We start from the raw sequence: 20,225 nt of genomic DNA, 5'->3' as shown, positions 1-20,225 counted from the left end.
TTCCGGACTTCTACACCTACGGTAGCTGGAAAGGACCACTCCGCTCCGCTACTGTGTTCCGCGTTGTGTGTTATCACGTGTGTTGTTATTCATAAAAACAAGTTAGCAACACATTTTTGTTGTTGTTTTCTTTTAACTTTCTTCAGTTCACCGTCTGAAAATGAATTCAGAGTTAGATGAGGACCGTTTGTTTCTGGAGCGGGCTCTGGATTCACTTTATGACTTTGGTAAGCTGTATAAGCTAATGCTAGCTCTTTTAGCCGACTTAAGCTCTCCTGTTTGTTTTTATATAACACAAGAGTAACAGGAAGATCAGGAATGCTTCGTTTTTATCTCATTTTGTATTTTAACTTGACCAAACTAGCTGAAACCGACTGATGAAGTAATAACTTAATAATAATTTAATTTGTAAAGCGCTTTCATTCAAAGGGCTGAACAGACAAAATGAAACATTGCAGATTAAAAACAGGTAAAACAGGAAGGCAATAAAACGAGTACAGAGTGAACAAGTGGGTCTTTAATTTACTTTTCAGATCATTCACATACTTATTTATTATTTACCTTCATTACAAACTCATTGTTTTATTTATTAAAAAAAGGCTACATTTAATGTGGCATAAGAGTTACAAAGAACAGTGCTTAAACTTTCAATTTACAAATAAATCCCCTTATTAAATTACAAACCTCTTGTTAGTAGCATGTGTTCAACGTTTGTAATACTATAGACAGTATTTTTTTTTTTTAAAAGACCACGCAATTTTTAAAAAGAAACTTAAACATTAATTGTAGATATTCATAGTCTTCCACTGCTTATTGTTGGGGGTTTTGTTTCCTGTTTTAGATTGCCTATGTCTGTTAGTTATTTCTCATGTGGAAATATTTTATTTTGTTTGTTTGTTTTGCTTAGCACAATTCAGTACGGTTTAAACCGTCCTGAATTGTGCTAATGTTTATTAATGTCCTAATAAAATAAATTAAATTACGTTTTCTGTAAATTAAGAAATAGTGCGTTAATATGTTCTGAGGCTTTAGTTAGATCCGTTTCATGTTCGTTGTTTTGATTTTTGTTTCAGGACCAGAAACAAAAAAGAAGGTCAAAACCCAAAAGAAGAAAAAACGAAAACGATGTGAAGAAGAAGAAGAAAAACTTGATGCAGTGAAGGAAACCTGCAGCAACGATGAAGACAGCAGAGATGCTGAGATTCAGCAACCAAACACCGAACTGAAAGGTTAAAATTCATAATTTATTACTAAAATGGCCTTAAATTTGTTTATCTTAAATTATGTTCTGAATGTATAGAGCTCTATTAGAGCCATAAAGTTTGTTTAAAAGAGAAAAAAACTGAAAAATTATTTTGAAACTGGAAAAAAAATAATTAAAAACCACTTTTCAGATTCAAGTTTTTTTTTGGTTCCAAAATAAATGTTCAGTTTAAATTTCTTTTTTCTTTTAAACAAAATTTATGGCCCCAATATATCTCCCTATCATTGAGCCTCAGTTTGGTGTTAAATTTACACCACAGCTGTCTTCAAAAGGGCTAAAAATGAAACTTTAATTGATCAGAAGCCCTGTAGTTATCCTCACATTCCTGATTAGCGTCTGAAGGTTATTTTTCTGATTATCTTTTTATTCTAATTGATCAGAGTCAAATGTTAAGCTGCAGAACAAAGTGGAGGTTGTCACATTTCAGGATCCCAGGAAGAAAATCAAAACCAAACAGTTTCCAGTCTCAACCAGGATCCCAGTTAAATCACCGCAGGTTGGTCTAAATAACATGATACTTAAGCTTCATGTGATGTGGTTTAACTAAAACTATATATATTTTTAATGCTACAAACTTCTGACTCTAAATGTATTTCTTACAATGGAAACTTTGTTACTGAATGAACTCCATACAAACTCCTATTTCCCCTGTTTCCCTTGTCATCTCTTATTTCCATCACTTTTCTTCTTCTCTTGTCTTCATCGCCTTCGGGCGTCGCGCTCGTCACGCCAGGATTCTCTGCAAGCAGAGCAGAAACAAATCAACCAGGAAGAACAGCTCAGTTTGGAAAAGGTGACGTTATTTGATTTCACTGGGATCTCGACTGAGTTTATAGTTGGGGTGTGTTGGGATCATTCTAGACAGAAAAAAAGAAGGGGGACTGAATTTCCACCAAAAAAAACAAGAAATTTTGATATTGATTTCAAAAATTTTCTAAAAAAAAAAAAAAAAAGAACTTGGACATTCCTGAGTTTGTTAAAAATTAGCAAGAAAAACTCAGAAAATTTCTAGAAAAAAAAAAAACAAGAACATTTTTGAGTTCCAAAAGCTGAAAATTTGCCTATCAATAAATTTGGAAATTTCTGCCTTTAAAAAATTGTAAGTTTGCTAGAATAAATCCCAGAAATTGGAAGATAATCTCAGAAACTTTATAGAAAAGCCAAGGAAATTTCGGAGCTCAAAAGTCAATAATTTGCCCGAAAAAAAAAAACAAATAAAAAACAACGCAGAAATTGTGAAATTCTCAGAAATTTTATAGAAAAAAAGGAAATTTTTACTTAAAAAATGTTCTAGAAAGAAACTTGTACAACGGCGTACTCAGACTATTGTAGATAGAAAAGAGTACATTTAAGATTAATCCCAGAAATTTTCTAGAAAAACTTGAACATTTGACTTTTAAAACTCAGAAAATTTCCAAAAGTTTAAAATTTTTTACTTTTGAAATTCTGATATTTCCAAGTTTTTTTTCTCGCACATATCAGAGATTCATCTAAAACGTTCTGTTTTTTTTCTAGTAACTTTTCAAGCTAAAAATTGTCCTTGTTTTTAAAAAAAATTTCTGAGATTAAAATTTTCTGAATCTTTGTAGGAAATTTATTCTTCATTTTTGTCTAAAATGGCCGTAACACAGTGTCATATTGATGTGTGGATTGCTGTATTTCACATTTATCATTTTAAACTGTGATGTCTTCCCTCTCAGGCTCGGCTGGACGTCCATCGGTTTGGAATAACGGGCTACAGGAAGGAGCAGCAGCGCGTTTTTGAGCAGGACAGAGCCATAATGCTGGGAGCCAGAGTAAGACGCTGGGAAAATGTTTTTTTGTCAGATAATCCAAAAAATCTGTCACACAAACATGGCATAAGAAAATGAAAAAAAAAAAAAAAAAAATCTATTAAAAATAATTTATTTTATTATGAGGGAAAAAACTATTCAAACCAATCTGACCCCATGTGAAAAGCTTCATCATTAATTAACAGCTAAATTTAGCTTCACTCACCATTTCCAGGCACATTTAAATGGAGCCTGTCTGTCAGCAGGAAGTAGGCAAACAGAGAAAATATGGAACATCTCAGAAATGTCAGTTTTTTTCTAGAAAATTTCTGAGATTAATCTCAACATTTCTGAGGTTGAAAAGTTATAAATCTGCTTGGGGAAAAAAAATCTAATTTTGAGATAACTGAAAAGACAAAAATCTTTTACTTTTGAAACTCCAAAAATCTCAGAAATTTCTGAAGTTAATGTCAAAATTCGAGTATTTCAAGCAAATCTTCAAGTTTTCAAGCTCAGAAATTTCAAAGTTTCAATTAAAATATTTCTGAGATTAATCAAACATTTTTTGGCAAAATTTTATCCCTTTTTTATGTACAATGGCCTTAATGTGCATAATATCTGAAACTTTCTAATGAGACCAAAAATCTGTAACGAGGCAAATACCATTTTACAATATTGCATATTACTAGCCAGCATCTCGAATCACAGCTTTAATTCCATCTAATTTTGTGAATGAAGCCTCCAAAGAAGGAGTACGTGAACTACAAGGTGCTGCAGGAACAAATCAAAGAGAAGAAGCAGAAACAAAACGAGGAGCTTCAGCCGGTAAGGCCCGCTAGAGGAGTAATATTTCACAACAATCAAATTCTGCATGTTGTAACGTATCTACTTTGTAGGACAAGAAGAAAAAGAAGAAGAGTAATCAAAGGTGAGCGAGACCATTTAAATTAGGGGTGTCCAAAGTGTGGGGCGAGGGCCATATGTGGCTCCTGGACTGACTTTATCCGTCCTACAATTCAAAAATTACACAAGTTGACCTGCCATCACAGCTGGTTGATCCAAATGGAGGTAAAAATATTACAAACAAATTAAAATGTTCTTCTAATGAAAAATGTCTGATGCAAAAGAGTATTTATCTTCTTTTTTTAAACATACTTTTTTTACATTCTCTTTGGTTTTGTAGTAAATACAGAAACATCTATTGAGTGACTTTAACTCAATAGTACCAAAATCTGCTTTTAGTGAATATATTAAACATGGCTAAATACACAAAAATGTGACCCAAATCCTGTTTTTATAGCCGACTTCCTCACAAAAAATTAGCAAAATGAATGTCTTTCTTGTAATAATTCAAATGTGCAAGATCCTTTTTAATTATTGGGGATATAATAATTTAAACAAGCATTCTAACAAAATGTCTGACGACTTTGTACATTTTTATTATCGTATGCTTAGTTTATTGCTGAACAGGAAACATCAGATTTTAAATTGTTTTAGAAATTATTGTTTAACTTGACTTTAAAATTTTGGCCAATGTAACAAAAACTTTGGACACCCCTGCTTTGAATACTTTTCACAGGAGTTTCAAATGTTTTTATTGGACTGATGCAGACTGTTCAGTAGACGCTCAGTTGTCTTCTTGTGTATTTTTCCTCAGAGACAAAAAGAAACAACCAGCCTCTGGTTCTGCTTCTGGTTCTGGTCAGGTGGGTCAGTTCAAGAACGGCATGCTGATCCTCAGTTCGAAGGAGATCCAGAAAATCAAAGGCAAAAGGTGAAGGGAAAAGGTAAGAAGATGGTTTCAGGGTGTTTTTTGCATCTCAGTCATCCAGAACATCACAGTCTTAAAGGGGACATATTCTGCAGAATTAACATATTGGTACGTCTTTGTTTTACATTAGCGTTTCAACTGTTTCTAAAAACATCTATCTGGTCTTTGGCAATAAGTTCATGTTTTTTGGTGTCTGAAACGTTTTAATGAGACAAAAAAAATCTCATTACGCTCCATTTGGGAGATTTCGAAAACCTCCCGAATGTAGTGTCACAAATCAGCAGGCAGTGACCCTTCACCTAGTAACCCCAGCAGAACTCAGCTCGTAACCTAGCAACCCCAGGAAAGTTCTGCCTGTAACCTAGCAACCGAAGCTCAAAATATGCAGAACTGATCAGACTAAAATTTCATTTTTTTAAGAATGATTTTGTGCAAAAATGTAATGAACATGGTTTTGCCCATATACCCATTCTAACCCGTTCCAGGACGCATAATAAGTCACCTTCAAGTGAATAAGTAGAAGCTAACCAGACTTCTTTGATGCTAGGAACTTCCCTTTTTAGTGTAACTCACAGATCTTGAACTTTCAAGTCCGCATAGAAACAAAATAAGTTGAAGGTAATGTTTTTTATGTTTAAATTTTCTGCTTTCAGGTGGGATTAATCCAAAGGAGCAAGACGGAAACGGCAGCAGACTGGAGGAAACAATCCTGATAAGACACTGACCTGTAGCAATAGCTGGAATGATTCAAGAGTCAGACATCTTGAGCAGGGAATCGTGGCTGGACGTAAACATGCCAACACAAAGAGACTTGGGCAGATTAATTTCAGACCCCACTTTATTTATTTCCCTTCTTATAAAGTACCCAAAAAAGGAGACAAAGCTGTTTCTTATATTTTTCATGTTTAGGTTTTAAAAATTATGGAATTGAGTCTGTTTTCATCATTTACAAACAATGTAGTCGTACAAAACATTTACATTGGCAGCAGGGGACAACTGGAGGACAAAATTGAGGTAATAAAAAAGAAAAAGTCACATTTTCTTTGATGAATAAATATATATACACAACAGGAGACAGCAGAAGCAAAAGCAGTTTTTTTCTAACACTCATGCCTGAATTTACAAAGCTCGTCTCCAGCCTCAACAGGCTTTTGATGTAAACACTTGATGTTAAAGGGACGAAGTGAAAGTTGATGATAATGAAAAAACACAGTTGGTCGGGTTGTTTGGGCTGGTTGAGGTCACAGTTACTATTCTCAAAGCAGCTTCTTGGTTTGATTTTTGAATTTTAAAATTGGGAGAATGAGAAACGAAGATTCATGACAAAACCTGGATGGATTAATATTAATGTTAATTACCATCGTTAATTAAAAAATCTGTTATCAACAGCATTATGACACGTTTGGTCACCTGGGGGACCAAACACACTGGAGTCCCCCAGGTGACCCAGGTTTGGTTTAAACATAAGTGTGATGGCATATTAGGGTCATTGCAAATAGAAAAAGAAAGTAAGCCCCCCCCCACCCAAAAAAATAAAAAATAAATTCTGAGATTGAAAATTCAAAACTTTTCAGAAAAACTCAGAAAGTATTGAGAATCCCCCTGACCCCCCACAAACTTTGAGATTAATCTCGGAAAATTTCAAGAAGAAACAGGGTCATTTCTGAGTTTCAAAGGCCAAAACTTTGTTAGAAAAAATTTTGAGAATTTCTGAGTAAAATCAAAACATTTCCGAGCTTTAAGTAAAAGATTTGCAAGAAAATTTTTTGAAATTTTGAGGTTAATTTTGAATTAATTTAAAAATAAATTCTGAGATTGAATTTCTAAAAAAAAAAAAATTCTGATATTTTTCGATTAATCTCAGAAAATTTCTAGAAAAAAACATGGAAAGTTCTGAGTTTGAATTGCTATAAAAATTCAGAAATGTTGAGATTAATCTCAAAGTTCCTAGAACAAAATGGAAATATAAGGTTTTTTGCTGGCAAATTTTGACTTTTCAAACTCACAAAATTTCTGAGTTTTTTTCTTGTAAATTTTCAATTCAGAAAAGTCCTTTTTTCCTATAAAATTTCAAATATTTTCAGATACTTTTTTCTATTTACAGTGGTCCTAATATGCCGTCAGACATAACTAATTTGATATCTCCACGTTTTAAATTCGGAAAGATACTGTCTTATTTTTCCAGCAACATGAGTTAAATCTAACAAAGAAGTGACATTCATAGGTGGGTATCAGGTAAAGGGACATGCTAAACAAGCACAAATACAAAACAACACTTAAACAGAAGAGTTTGCATGTGAATCAAATCCATTACTAGATTCTTGTTTTTTGTCACAACATTTTTTAGATGAAAAGAATATGTAGCTAAAGTATAATCTGAAATCACTGAAACGTAAGGAGTTAGAGCGCTATAAACAAAATCTGGCGCTCAGGAAAAAAGGTTTTCCTTCTTACACAATGGATGTAATGTTCCAGCTCAACTACTGGGCTGAAATCTATTTCTGGTTACAGTAAATTCAGCCACCAGGAAGGTTTTTGATCTGGAGTGGGAGGTGAAAGGAGGGTCAGAGCTGAGCAGCCAAGCTGATAAAAATAAAGCCCAGAGGTGGAAACTGGTAGGATCAAATCAGGACACAAGTCGCCTTTGGCTGATGCTCACATATTTGACACTTGTCAAAACTCTTACATCCTGACCTCTTTGCCATGCTAAAAATGCTCAATTTGAAAGTTAAATACATATGTTTTAATGTCAACTCAAATGTAAATGAAAAAAATCACCAGATTACTTTTTATGTTGCAAAAATACTCCTTTTGTTTGTTGCCAAAAGCAACTGAATAACACAATGTTGCTCGGTGTTAACGACCTAGCGGCTACCGTTAGCAACCCTGCTGCCTACAGTGATGTTATGAGCTAAAAAAAATAGACTTAAGAGGAACAGAATGAGATAAATGTGAAATATTTAAGCAGATATTTTGGTTTAAAAATATATAAAATGTTTTGGACATTTTTCTGCTAGTAATGTTAGCAGCCTAATGCTAGCAACCGTTGTCTTTATATTTTAATATAAAGACAACAATGATGTGGTGCAACATCATTCATCGATGTTGCACCACTGCCGTTGCTAGCAACCTATCTTCCGACAAATGTACTGTGCATAGGGGAAAAAATATTAAGATTTTATATTTATTTTAATTTAAAAATATATTTTATTGTGTTATGTAGTAGTTTTTGAGCATTTTTAAGCTAGTTGATCATATTAGTGTAGTATTGACTGCTAAACACAATCTCTGCTAATGCAAATAACTACAGTTAGTCTATTAGTCGGACCCTTGGCAGATTTAGACTTAATTCTTTTATTTCAAGTATTTTTCTGATAGAAAATGAGACAGAAAATGACAAATTGTAACAGGACTAGTTGTTGCTGCTTTGAGATGAAAAACATCGAGCACTAAAAGTCTAAACAATGGGACGTGTTTCAGAAATAATTAGTAATTACCCCATGTAAATATTAAAAAGGGATTTTAGACAACACCTTTAACAAAAGAAAATAAATATATCATCATATGTTTAATAAATTAGAAGGTCTAGATATCATTCTTCCACTGGCTTCTTCTATTTAAAAGATAAATATGTTTAGAAAATACAAAACATACTACATGACTTTTAATAAAAACATTACCTGATCGAATGCAGTAAAAATACCAGGTTTTTCCTTCGTTGCGCATTTGAGTTCGTTCACGCTGTGTAAAATAATACTGGCATTTGCCATATGAGCAGTATACTAGTTCATCATTAAATAACCATAAACCTCAAAGCATAATCTACATGTCACATATCCCTGATTAAATGCTCAAATATTTTAAATTATGGAGGGAATTTTAACATATTTTTACAATTCAATGAGTCAATGTTTCAGCTGAACGTCTGAGGAGCTGCAGTTCCCAACATTGGCCAGCAGGGTGCGACCTGTTACAGCTCATAACAACATCACTCATTGCAGAGACAATAAAACATTATTTACAGAACATTTTCAGACAGTTTGCAAACTTGCTTGTCAATCCATGCTTAATATCACAAGTCACATATCAGTATCTACAGTTTGTCGATTTTCATCCACACATTAGTCCAGTTTTATATGGCAGGTCAGGCTATTCTCACTCATGTTCTTAGGGAAAAGAGAAAAAGCAAAGTAGATGTAATGACACTCAATATTAAACACCTTCAGCTTTTAATAACAAACCTTTCCATCGATGTGTTGTGTTCTTAGACATTGGTAATTTCACGTATCCTACAGCCATCAGGTCACAGTGGTCTGGTTTAAGCTACTGTCCTCTCCAGGTAGCCGTATTTGGTCCCTAATGAAAAATGCAGCAGCAGACGTGGTTCAACCTGATGGACCGGTACGGAGGAGGATTAGGGCCACTGAAATAAAAATATTCTGATTTAAGCCTCAGAATTCTGACTTTAAACTGAAGTCTCCAGAGATTATAGTCAGAATTTTGAGATTAAAGTCAGAATTTTGAGAAAAAAAGACAGTTCTCAGAATAAAAATAAAAATTAAGAGAAAGAATGTTAGAATTAAGAGAAAAAAGCCAGAATTTTAAGAAAAAAACAAAACAGGATTCTGAGAAAAAAAAATTACATTCTGAGGAAAAAAATGTTCGAATTGAGATTAAAGTGAGAATTCAGAGAAAAAAGTCAGAATTTTCAGAAAAATAAAAATTCTGAGAGAGAATGTTAGAATTCAAAGAAAAAAACAGAATTCTGAGAAAAAAGATACAATTCAGAGAAAAAAGTAAAAATTCTGATTTAAAAAAAAAGGGTCAGATTTCAGAGGGGGAAAAAAATCAGAATTTTAATTAAAAAATTTAAATTATGAAAGTCAGAATTGTGAAAAAAAGTCAAACTTTCAGTTTCCCTAATCATCTTCCGTAGAGTTGGATTTCACTGTGACACGTTAAAGATGCTTCAGAGTTTGAGTTTCTTCAGAGACGAAGAGATGAGCGGAGAATGAAATTATTTTGAGACACTTCTACCATTTAGTGGCTTTTGGCTTTTATAAAATTTACTCAGTTTCGTTTCATATTTATGACAGAGTATTAGGCCCACACCACGCTAAGAAAATAAAAAAATAAATACAATTGTTAAATTATAAATTCTTTTTGTCAATCAAACTTATATAATGTTTTTGGTCAACCTTTACTGGCTTTCAACTTCCAGCTAAGAAAATCCGATATAATCATTCACACAGGGCTGTTGAGGCTGGAGGTGTGGGAAAGGTTTGAAGTTAAAGTTGAGCGTTTTCCATTTTATGATTACTGATGTAAACTTTGATACTATTCTCCAAGATATTTTCTGCACAGTGAGAATGTCTTCTAGCTGTTTGGCTTTACTATTCAAGGGTAGATCCTCATGTTATAAAAGTCGGTACTGGATGGAGCAAAAATGAAAACATGAATTATGTACAATAACTCCAATCGACTGTGTAAGAATGTCCATTATCAATCAGATTTGTTCCTTTGTTATGACATGATGTGTAGTGTCTGAGACGAAACAGCACCTCGAGGAGGATGGGAAGAACCCAACCTGATGTTTCAGGAAAACATAGAGGTGAGTCTGAATGTGACATCAGAGGTTTGTATCCAGGGCACACAGGAAGGAGGAATGAGCTCCTACTGTTTGATATTCTTTGGCACCTCCAGGCCGGTCAGTAAGGTCACCTGAAGGGAAGAAAACAAATAAAAACACTCAGCAAGCGGACGGCTACACATACATCTTTCAGGTTTCACTGTAAGGGCTTTGCTGGATTCACATTTTGCAAGTTTTTGTTCTCCATTTTGGCTTCAACTGCTTCTAAAAATGGTTAAAGCGCTTAAAAAGCCACACATATGTTTTTAGGCAATAAGTTAATGTTCTTTTTGGTGTCTGGAAAACCAGCTATTTCACAAATCAGCAGGCTCTGCCCGTTACTTAGCAACCCCAATGTAATTCTGCCTGTAACCTAGCAACCCCAGTGGAATTCCGCCTGTAACCTAGCAACCCCAGTGGAATTCCACCTGTAACCTAGCAACCCCAGTGGAATTCTGCCTGTAACCTAGCAACCCTAATGGAATTCCACCTGTAAACTAGCAACTAAAGCTGAGCTCTAGAGCAATTCGTCAGCTTTGCTTTTGTAAATCTGGGAAATGAGTCAAAATTCTGGCTACTTTAATTTGAATAAACAAATTTTTATTTTTATTTGGATGTCATTGTCTTTCTTTAGTATAAGTCAGTGGTACACAGTTAGCATAAGAAAGGAAAAATCAAACAATCCTTTATCTGCATCTCCAGCTTCATAAATTCTAAAACGCTGGAAGTAATATTTTTAAGCAACCCAGTCAGAGACCTGACTGAAATCTCATAAAAAAATATTTGGAGGGAGTCAGTGAGCACACTTAACTGGTAACCTAGTCTTTTTGGTTTGGAAATGTTTAGCACACCTAGCTTTCCCCAAATAAATTTTTCTGGATAAATTGTAAAGCTCTAATTTACTTGGCTGTTTTGTAATTTTTAGCTGAATAAAGTTCAACATTTGTGTTGAAGTTTTGGTTATCGACATAAGAATATTCAAGTAGTGAGACGTTTATATTCATTCTGTTTTTATGATTTGAATATATCCTGTTTACTCAGTAGTTTTGGCTATTAAATCAAGTTCTAGTTCCCAGAGTCTGAAGACAGTTTCAGAGCCTGATCTCTTTAAAAGCATCAGTCCTTTTAAAGAGTACTGATCCAGATGATCCAGATGATGTCAGTAACTCCTCAGAAAATGTTCCAGGCACCAAAGCAATAAAACACACCGACCTGAACGTTTCTGTTAAGGCTGACAGCAGGAACAAAAACGCCGTCCAGGTTCTCGAAGGCTGTTGGTCCGTGCTGCTCCTTGTTTATGAAGAAGGTCAGGGTGCGTTTGGTCAGGTCCAGCAGGATGCCCACAGTGGAGCCCTTCGTGATGCCGCCCTCCGCTCTGCCAGCACAAACACAGAGAAGATAGCAGGTCACTTTGAAACGAGGTGGAACAGTGAAGAAGTGAGCATTTCTAGTTCTTCAACTGCGCTATTCCGCTCAAATCTCGCTGCTTCACAGCACAGTGTCAGCTAGCATCGAACCGGCGCATTAGGTAGGTCGTGGCCAAACGATTGGATGTGGTTGAAAGGGGTGGTATTTTGTAAAATCAACTTTTTTGAGTTTTACATCATGTTATAAAGTTATTTCCTCATAAAAACACACCTGGATTGTTGCTTTGATTCTTTTGCACATGTTTGAGAAATCCTGTAATCTCCATGGTAACCATTCAGCAGTGTAAAACGCCTGGGTGGACCTAGTCCCCCCTTCGAGGACTAAGATCCTCCTCGGTTCTGCAGCTTCCAAGCTGCTGAGCCTCACAAAGATTATTTTTTGGCAATACGTAAAATTTTTTTGTAGTCTGGAAAACGAGCAATTTCAAAACCCTCCCGATTGTTGAGTCACACTTGGCCTTTACCTAGCAACTCCAGCCAAGCCCAGCCCCGTTACCTAGCAACCCAAAAGAAGCTCCAGCACATGTGGTCGGTGAGTTTTATTGCAGTATGCGCTGCACAATGGCTGTTGGAAAAGTGTTTTATTGCTAAGAAACAACCTGCTGCATTTTTGTTGGTTTTGCAGGAGCCTACACTAATGCTTTTCAAAGATAACCAAATGGCCCAACCTTCCTAAAAACAATGCTACTGTGCTTCTCTACTTGTGGTGACGATGAACTCCTACCTGTTGGTGTGGGAGTTGTTATGCATGAACCAGGACCGGTTGTTGTCCACATACATGGCCCAGGCCTTGTCGTCCTTCCCCAGCATCATTTCTTTCATGGTGTTGATCCTCGCCACGCCGAAGGCAGGGTCCGGGTGGTTGTCATAGCGATCAATGGTGACTTCCCAATAGTGAGTTCCCTGAAATGTGTGGAAGAATTGTGTGGAAACTTTCATTTGTTTTCCACTACGGATGTGAGCAAAGCTCTGTCGATATTGTGCTAATGTCAAAATTGTGGTGTTTCCATTAGATAAACACAAATAAAAAAAGTTTGTTCACTTGGTGTTTTTAAATAACATTTTACTCCAATTACTTCCTGTTGTCATCTTCTTAGTCATTTCTGTCAGTAGTAACATCTGGTTGTTGATCACATGACATGTTGATGCGAAAACAAAATGTTTTTATTGCAGTTTTGCGAATTAACCAATTTCAATATAGCTAAAAAAAACACAACACCTCAACGTAGCGCCAAAACTTTTAATGAAAAAGCAAGAGTTTTTTGAATTTCCATGTTTTTATTAAGCAAATTTATTTTCGAAATGTCAAATTTCACAATTATATGTTCAATGGAAACACAGCTACTGTAATATAATCATCTGGACAGAGAAAATGTTAAATTTAAAACCACCCTTACCTTTGAGAACGCAGCCGTCCCCAGAACCACGCGGTCGTCGTAGCTGCTACACGTAGCCGTCTGATTCTCATTAGACAGAACAATGTCACGATGAGCCGAGGTGGGGTCAAAGGTGAACCAAGCCACTGTAAGGACAACAATAAACTTACCCAAGTTAAATATGTGTGTAAATAAAAATAAATATGTGACTAATTAGCATTTGCTTTCGTGCTTTCTATGAGATTCTTGGCAAATTTCATAAAAAACGAGCTGACTCATCGCTAAGCTGGAGATATTTGTAAGTTCAGTTAAATCTTTAATACAATCATCAATTTAGTGCAATAAATACATTATGTAAAGCAGGGAAGTCAAAGTCATTTTCACCAAATCAACATCATGAATATTGTTGAACGGTCAGCTGTACCAGATTTGACAATATTCAGTTAAAGAACTGCATTGATTTGACTGATATAAAAATACTTAAGCACACAACTTCCACTGTAGTCTAAAGGGCCGCATTAAAGCCTATGACGGGCCAGATTTGGCCCCCGGGCCTTGAGTTTGACACATAATATAAAGGACCCGATGTATTATTATCATCGATGATGGCATTAAATTGACCATAGAAAAGCATACAAAGTAAAAGAGAGTTGTCTTAACAAAAACAGGATGCAATATTTGTTGTTAAATTGTTGTATAGAGAAAAAAAATATTAAATTGGAGAAAGAATTTGTTGGACTTTCGACAAAGGAAACCATATAATCATGATTGTTGAACTGTGAAAAAGTAAGATGTGCCTGTGTATAAATTTAGTATAATTGTGCATCTGTTTGCAGCAATCTGTTGGGATAATCTTAGATCATAATATCATCTGCATAGAGTATAATCTGACTTCTACTCTACTGCTGCCTCAACCTTACTGGATGTCAAGTTATAGTTTGTGAAATCACATTCACTGTCATACAAAAGAGCAAGTATTAATAAATTATCTTCAAAAACCTATTGAAAAAGAAATGACACAAGTGTGAGTGTAAATGTTGAGTTGGGGGGGCGTGGCCAGCAGAAACTTATTTGGATTTAAAGTGACAGACGCCCTAAATTAGTTCATTCTGAAAATTCAAAAATCCTATTATCTAAGAATGATTTTGTGTAAAAAATGTAAGGAGTATAGGCCACATATCAATCCTAACCATTAAGGAAGCTGGTTAGGTCACAATAATGGCGAACAAAAAGTCTGTTCACACTTAAGTCATGAATTATCTTTTTATGCTGGATAGAAATTATTTTTTAAAATTTCTTAGAGAAATAATAATCTTTCTTATTTTTGACTTTCATTTTACGTCTCCTTCACTATTCTTTTTGTACATCATGATTTTATAAACAGAAAATTCACACAAACAAAAGCCAAACTGTACGTGCAGACATGATTTATTTACCGTCAGAAGTCTTGAGCACCACCGTCTTGCTGTACGGTCCGACTCCGACGGCGTTGTAGGCTTTCACCCTGGCGTTGTAGGCGCTGTTGAAGTGCAGGCCGTCCACCGTGCAGACCGTCTCCTTCCCCACATACACCTCCTGAGGTCCAACATGTCTCAGCATCATTACTAATGCCGTTTACATGGAGGCAAGCACAGCTTATAATGTGCATAATACATGAGCAAAGAGGTCGAGAAATGTTTGTTTACCCATGCCGTAATTAATCACTTTTCATATTCCAGAGCAGCTTTTTCATTATAAATAACAAGAGCTACAACAGAAAGTTTGACACCAATAGCTGTATTTTGGTTAGATTTATTGCTCTTTATCAATAATCTGGACAAAATGATCAGCTATAAGAAATTTTCTGCATGTTTGGGGAGAGGTACGTTAAGTTGTCACTGCTAATTTTATTTCTAATTACCATGATGCTGGAAAAAACACAAATACTCCACTGTTTTCATGCACTAATAATCAACATTTCAACTCTATGTACCTTTCTCAGCTTCCATGTTACACTCGTTATGCTTCACTACAGACTGTCATCCGCCTGCTTCCTACTCATTTAAATCACAATATCATCTGCATAGAGTATAATCTAAGGATTCAAAATCTGTTTAAACTTTTTGTTTTTACAATGGTTTTGTAGAAAAGTGAAATATGTCCTAGTCTTTCATTTTAGATTATGGAAGAGAATTAAAACCACTGGAGAGAAAAAAACCCCTAACAAATACCTGAAATAAGTCACAGAATTAGAACTTTAATATCCAAATTCTGATTTTGGTCTCAGATTTCCGACTTTAATCTGAGAACAAAGTAAGAATACTGACCTTAATTCTTAGATTAAATTCTGGCTTAATCTTAGAATAATGACTCTGGCTTTAAAGGAAGAAATCAGAGAATAATCTGAAAAGAAAGTCAGAATTCTGACAATGTTCTCAAAATTCTTAGATTAAATTCACAACTCCAAATTTATTCCAAGAATTTTGAGATTAAATTCAGAATTCTGTCTTAATCTCAGAACAGTGACTTTGATCTCAAAATTCTGACAGTTTTTTTTTTTACTTTAATCTGAAAAAAAAGGAATAATTTTGACCTTAATTCTGAAATTAAATTCAGAATTCTGATTTAATCTCGGAATACTCACTTTGATCTCAAAATTCTGACTTTATTCTTATAATTTTGATATTAAATTCAGAATTGTTGTTTTAAACTCATAATACTGATTTTAGCATCAGAAATGTCAGAATTCTGACTTTAATCAGCCATAAAATAAAACATGTTTCTCCAGAAAGTTCACATCTCTGCCATTGAAGCTTGTTGCTCGTCTGCATTAATTAATTTATTTTTATGCAGTGGCCTTTATTTTCCTCCATGCTGCTTTGTACCAGGCATGTGTAATAACTAACCCTGTATTGCCCTCCATTCCCATCGTCCAGCTCCAGGATGTAGCCCTCAATGGGGCAACTGGCAGGCGCAGTTACCCTCCAGGCCAGGGTGGCGCTGTTGTTCCTGGTGCAGCATTTCTCCAGCTGTAGTAGAGGCGCCACTGGCACCGCGGGTCCTAAATCCACTGGGGAACGAGATACGTGGATGCAATATTAATCTAGACATAAAGCAGAAAGCAAGGAGCAAGGAAAGGGGGATGGGCGGTCCGAGGATAAAAGCTGGATGAGGAAAAACGGAGGACGCTGGTTGGTGTTGTTTTAACAAGCTGAGGGAAGAAAACAGGAGCTTTAAAGAGAACCTAGAGGGAGCACAAAAACGCCTCAGAGGGGCAAAGAAATCCAGGTTCATTTGGAGGACAACAGCTGGAAATCACTGGAGACTTTAACTAGGACATTTAACACTCTGAAGGGAAGCGGTGGAAGTGGTGAACGGGTTAGACTGATACAAGCTCTGACTTCAGGGGCACAAATCACTGGATCCAGGTGGTAAATCTGCATGAAATTAGGATTATATTGGCTGAATTTATATCTGACAACACAGGATTAGGGCCATCATAGATAGAAAAATAAAAGTCAGTTGTTTTTAGATTAATCCTAAACAAGGAAATTTCTGAGCTTGAAAAGTTAAAAATTTGCAAGAAAAACTCAGAAATTTTGAGATTAATCTCATAAACTTTCTAAAAATATATATCTGAGTTTGAAAAGTAAAAACATTTGGCAGAAGAAAATCTAAATATTTCAAATTAATCTGAAAAATTCTCTGTACAAAATAACAGGTAAATATCTCCGTTTGAAAAGTCCAAAATTCACTAAAAATTATTTGGAAACTTTGATTAGTCTTAGAAATTTTTAACATTCAAAATTCAAAAGTTGAAAATTTTCAACTTGTTTTTTATAGAAAATTTCACAAATTTTTGCAAAAATTTACTCCTTTTTTGTTTTCTATCTACAACGTCCCTATTATTCCGTCATATTTTCTGGTATTTGAATACATTCATAAAAGCAGAATTAAATTATATTTAGTCAGAAGTATATCAGTCTAACCGCGGTGCTGTGAGGAAACTGGTGCTGAACAGGAGAAAAAAAGACAAAATGCAGATTTGAGTCATAACTCAGTTTTTATGAGTTTTCTGGGATATTTATCCAAAAACAGTTGTGAAGACACAAGGGAAAGGCAGCAGTCATGACAGAACGGGAATCACCAGAGGATTTTCATTCAGAATATTCATTTTCTATCTTATTTTTTCCATTCGCAGCAGAATGTTCTCCTTCCATTCACTCTGTTCTTTCCTCCAAGCTCAAAATTTATTTTATAAAAGACTCCAACTGAGCTTCAGTCTGGATTTCAGCACCATGGCTGAATAAAAGGTCTTATATAACCCTGAATATGTGTGACTAAATATAAACCAGTGACTGTTTAAAACAAAGAAGTTAATCTTTTTACTATTTAATCTAGTTAAAGAGCCAAAACAGTAAAAATATTTATAATTTTCTAAATGTGAAGCGTTTTGTAGGCCAATCCAACTCAACCTAAAAACAAGCAAATAAAGTAGCCCAATTATTTTTATTTCTATTAAAATTATACATTTATAGAAATGGATATTTATTGTAGATCAAAAACTTGAAAGGGATTTTAACAACCGTTTATTATGGTTTAAAATAGAAATGAAGAAAAAAAACGGCAGAGTGAATTTCTGCCAAAAAACTCAAGAAATTAGTAATTAGTGTCAGAAATTTTCTAGAAAGAAATTTAGAAATTTTTGAGTTTTAAAAGCCAAAAAATTTCAAACTTAAAATGTTTCATTTTTTTAAACAGACATTTCCAACAAGCTTTTTGCCAAAAATAGAAAAAACAACTTTTTATTTCATATATTTAGACTGATACTTGTTATTATTATTTATTTTATTATTAATGGAGCCTTGAAATGAAATTTTGCTCAAACTGAACATTTTAAATGAACAATTGAATAACAATAAAGTCTGCATGTCTAAATGTGCTCCTTTTTTGGTCACTTTCTGTCAAAACGATTCCTATATTTATCCAGGTTTAAGAAAGAATAATAGCCGATTTCAGTAAAAGCCTCTGGATAAACGTAGTGTTATCGTTTGTTAAATAAAGGTATTAAAAGGTGAATACTTTGTAAGAAACTTATGTTGGTAGTTAAGGTAAAACGGCAAAAATATGTATAAACTCTTGATATAAATAAATGTTTTATTGCTGTAAAGCTTGAATAAATTTCTGCAGAGGTGATATAAAAACATTAACCATGCAGAGAGACGCTGCTGGACAAAAGGAGAAGTGAGTTTCCAGCTGACATGACGGTGAGGGCTGCAGAGGAATGAGGCAGGAATGACAAAATACATTAAAAATGGAAACAAAGGTTCACTGAGGGTTTGTTTTTTTTCTGAAATACCTCCGGGGCTCTCGGCCTCCATCTCAGCCTCACCACTGTCTGCTGCTGCCTGCATTAGTTTCAAAAGCGGTTTCTCCTGCACATCTGGAAACAGGACGTTGGTTTGGGGAGTTTCACACAACAGGAGAGCAGAGAGTGAAACCAGAGGAAAATTCAACATGAGTTCAACAAGCGACGGAGCCGAGGCTGCGGGGAAATCATAATAAAATGGTTATAAATGTCTTTATTTTGAGTCTATGATGGAGTTTTAGGGCCATACTGACAATAAATAAAAAATAAAATTAGGAGGATAAAGTCAAAACAATAAGAACAAAGTTACTGAGAGGGTAATACTTCATCTAAAGTTCTTGTAATGCTTTGACAAGAGTAAAGTCAAAGTATTAGAAAAACTAAAATAAGTTTAAAGTCAAAATATTATGAGAATATAGTCACAGTATGACTTTCAAAAGTCAAACATGTTTGACGTTTCAAACTCAGAAATTTTCATTTTGTTTTAAAAAATTTCTTAGATTAATCTCAAAAGTTCTGAACTTTTTTGCCAGAAATTTGCACCTTTTTGTTTCCATCTATGAGGCCCAAACACACCATCACACCTAACTAATGAATGGAGATTATTTAGTGGATTCTGTTGTTACATGTCAGACATAGTAAAATATCATGAAAGTCTAATTTTAATATTTATTTTTTTGTTCTCGTAAGGTCAATTCTTTTTTAAAATAATGTTGACATTTGCAAAGTGCGCTCTTCTCTTTCGAGTTCTTCTTCAGGCTTCAGCAAAGTAAAAACCAGAAAAATCAGCAGAATTTTCCCTCATCAAACATTGAATCATTTTTATGATAATCGCGGAGAAAGACTCCCACACTCTGTCGTAGCTTTGAATGTCAAAGACTGAAACGCCAAATAAAATCTGATCGGCCATCTTTTAACCCTGCAGCTGTGTTCTGGATGATCAGTGAGATGCGAATGTGGGGAAATGAGGCGGCGAGTTTTGTGTCACCAGAACAAAGGCGGCTTGATCAAAGCTGCAGCTCAGATTACACAAACTCTGCTAAAGTGCAGCTCCACTTCAAGAACCTGCAGATTTATGAGTCTAATTATATTTTCATAGCACTTAAAGTAACGTAACAGTGTTTGAATTAATGCATGTCATTAAGTTTTTATTTTCTTCACCATTAAGTGCCTCATAACACAGAGAGCTAGACGTTTTAACTGTAATAGTAGAAACAAATAAAAAATAACTGATGGCACAGTGAAGCTGTGCAGAAAACAGAACATGAAAATAGATACAACTGAGTGAATCATTTGACGTTATTTCAGTTTCAAAATATATGTTTTCAGGTTGAAATCTGGTTTTCTTTCCAGTTTAACATTTTTTAGCTGAAACTCTGTTTTTCCGCTTCGAAGCATTTTTTTCAGTTAAATTTTATTTTTTCAGTTATTTGCTTTTCAATTTCAAAATAACTTTTCAGTTTCAAAGTTTTTTTTCAGTGTCGATTTTTGTCAGTTTCAGATGTTTTTTTTTTTTCACATTTTCAAATTTTGCTTAGTTTAATATTTTCCAGTTTCAACCATTTCTTTTTTCAGTTTCAAAATATTTTCTTCAGGTTCAAATTTTCATATTCAACCACAACAGGGTTTTTTTTTTTCA

General features: G+C 34.6%; 2 protein-coding genes and 1 long non-coding RNA gene across 6 annotated transcripts in view; 2 read left to right on the top strand and 1 right to left on the bottom strand.

Annotated features, from left to right (window-relative positions):
* The first annotated feature begins 110 nt into the window (after positions 1 to 110).
* On the top strand, positions 111 to 5,738 carry fsaf1 (40S small subunit processome assembly factor 1). Of its 2 annotated transcripts, none has more exons than XM_015038739.1 (9): positions 111 to 227; positions 1,074 to 1,229; positions 1,645 to 1,760; positions 1,977 to 2,057; positions 2,965 to 3,060; positions 3,775 to 3,861; positions 3,933 to 3,964; positions 4,694 to 4,823; positions 5,461 to 5,738. In XM_015038739.1, the coding sequence occupies exons 1-8, from the start codon at positions 161 to 163 to the stop codon at positions 4,812 to 4,814; spliced, it is 756 nt and encodes a 251-aa protein (XP_014894225.1). In that variant the 5' UTR covers positions 111 to 160; the 3' UTR covers positions 4,815 to 4,823; positions 5,461 to 5,738. The 2 variants fall into 2 exon arrangements, with proteins under 2 accessions (XP_014894225.1, XP_014894226.1); XM_015038740.1 differs by having other exon boundaries at positions 117 to 227; positions 1,998 to 2,057.
* A 1-nt stretch (position 5,739) lies between these two features.
* Positions 5,740 to 6,351, top strand: LOC106951298 (uncharacterized). Its single transcript, XR_001425789.1, has 2 exons — positions 5,740 to 6,207; positions 6,258 to 6,351. It is a non-coding gene; the product is annotated as an uncharacterized LOC106951298 (long non-coding RNA).
* Positions 6,352 to 8,356: 2,005 nt separating this feature from the next.
* The window catches only part of trim67 (tripartite motif containing 67), a 41,115-nt gene continuing 29,246 nt past the window's right edge, over positions 8,357 to 20,225 (bottom strand). Inside the window, exons 6-13 of one of the 3 annotated variants that reach the window (XR_001425788.1) lie at positions 18,578 to 18,661; positions 16,125 to 16,288; positions 14,676 to 14,814; positions 13,261 to 13,385; positions 12,588 to 12,766; positions 11,649 to 11,811; positions 10,369 to 10,528; positions 8,357 to 9,197 (exon numbers count right to left, since the gene is read on the bottom strand). Coding sequence is in view for 2 of the 3 variants with exons in the window: in XM_015038735.1 (XP_014894221.1) it covers positions 10,481 to 10,528; positions 11,649 to 11,811; positions 12,588 to 12,766; positions 13,261 to 13,385; positions 14,676 to 14,814; positions 16,125 to 16,288; positions 18,578 to 18,661 (902 nt within the window). In the remaining variant the exon portion in view is untranslated. Of the gene's footprint in view, positions 9,198 to 9,862; positions 10,529 to 11,648; positions 11,812 to 12,587; positions 12,767 to 13,260; positions 13,386 to 14,675; positions 14,815 to 16,124; positions 16,289 to 18,577; positions 18,662 to 20,225 lie in introns of those variants that run through there. The other 2 variants (XM_015038735.1, XM_015038736.1) reach the window with 2 other exon arrangements.

Source organism: Poecilia latipinna, unplaced genomic scaffold (assembly GCF_001443285.1).
Source record: "Poecilia latipinna isolate Pla-1442-1.1 unplaced genomic scaffold, P_latipinna-1.0 Scaffold450, whole genome shotgun sequence".
NCBI lineage: Eukaryota > Metazoa > Chordata > Actinopteri > Cyprinodontiformes > Poeciliidae > Poecilia > Poecilia latipinna.
This window is presented reverse-complemented; position numbering and strand designations above follow the sequence as displayed.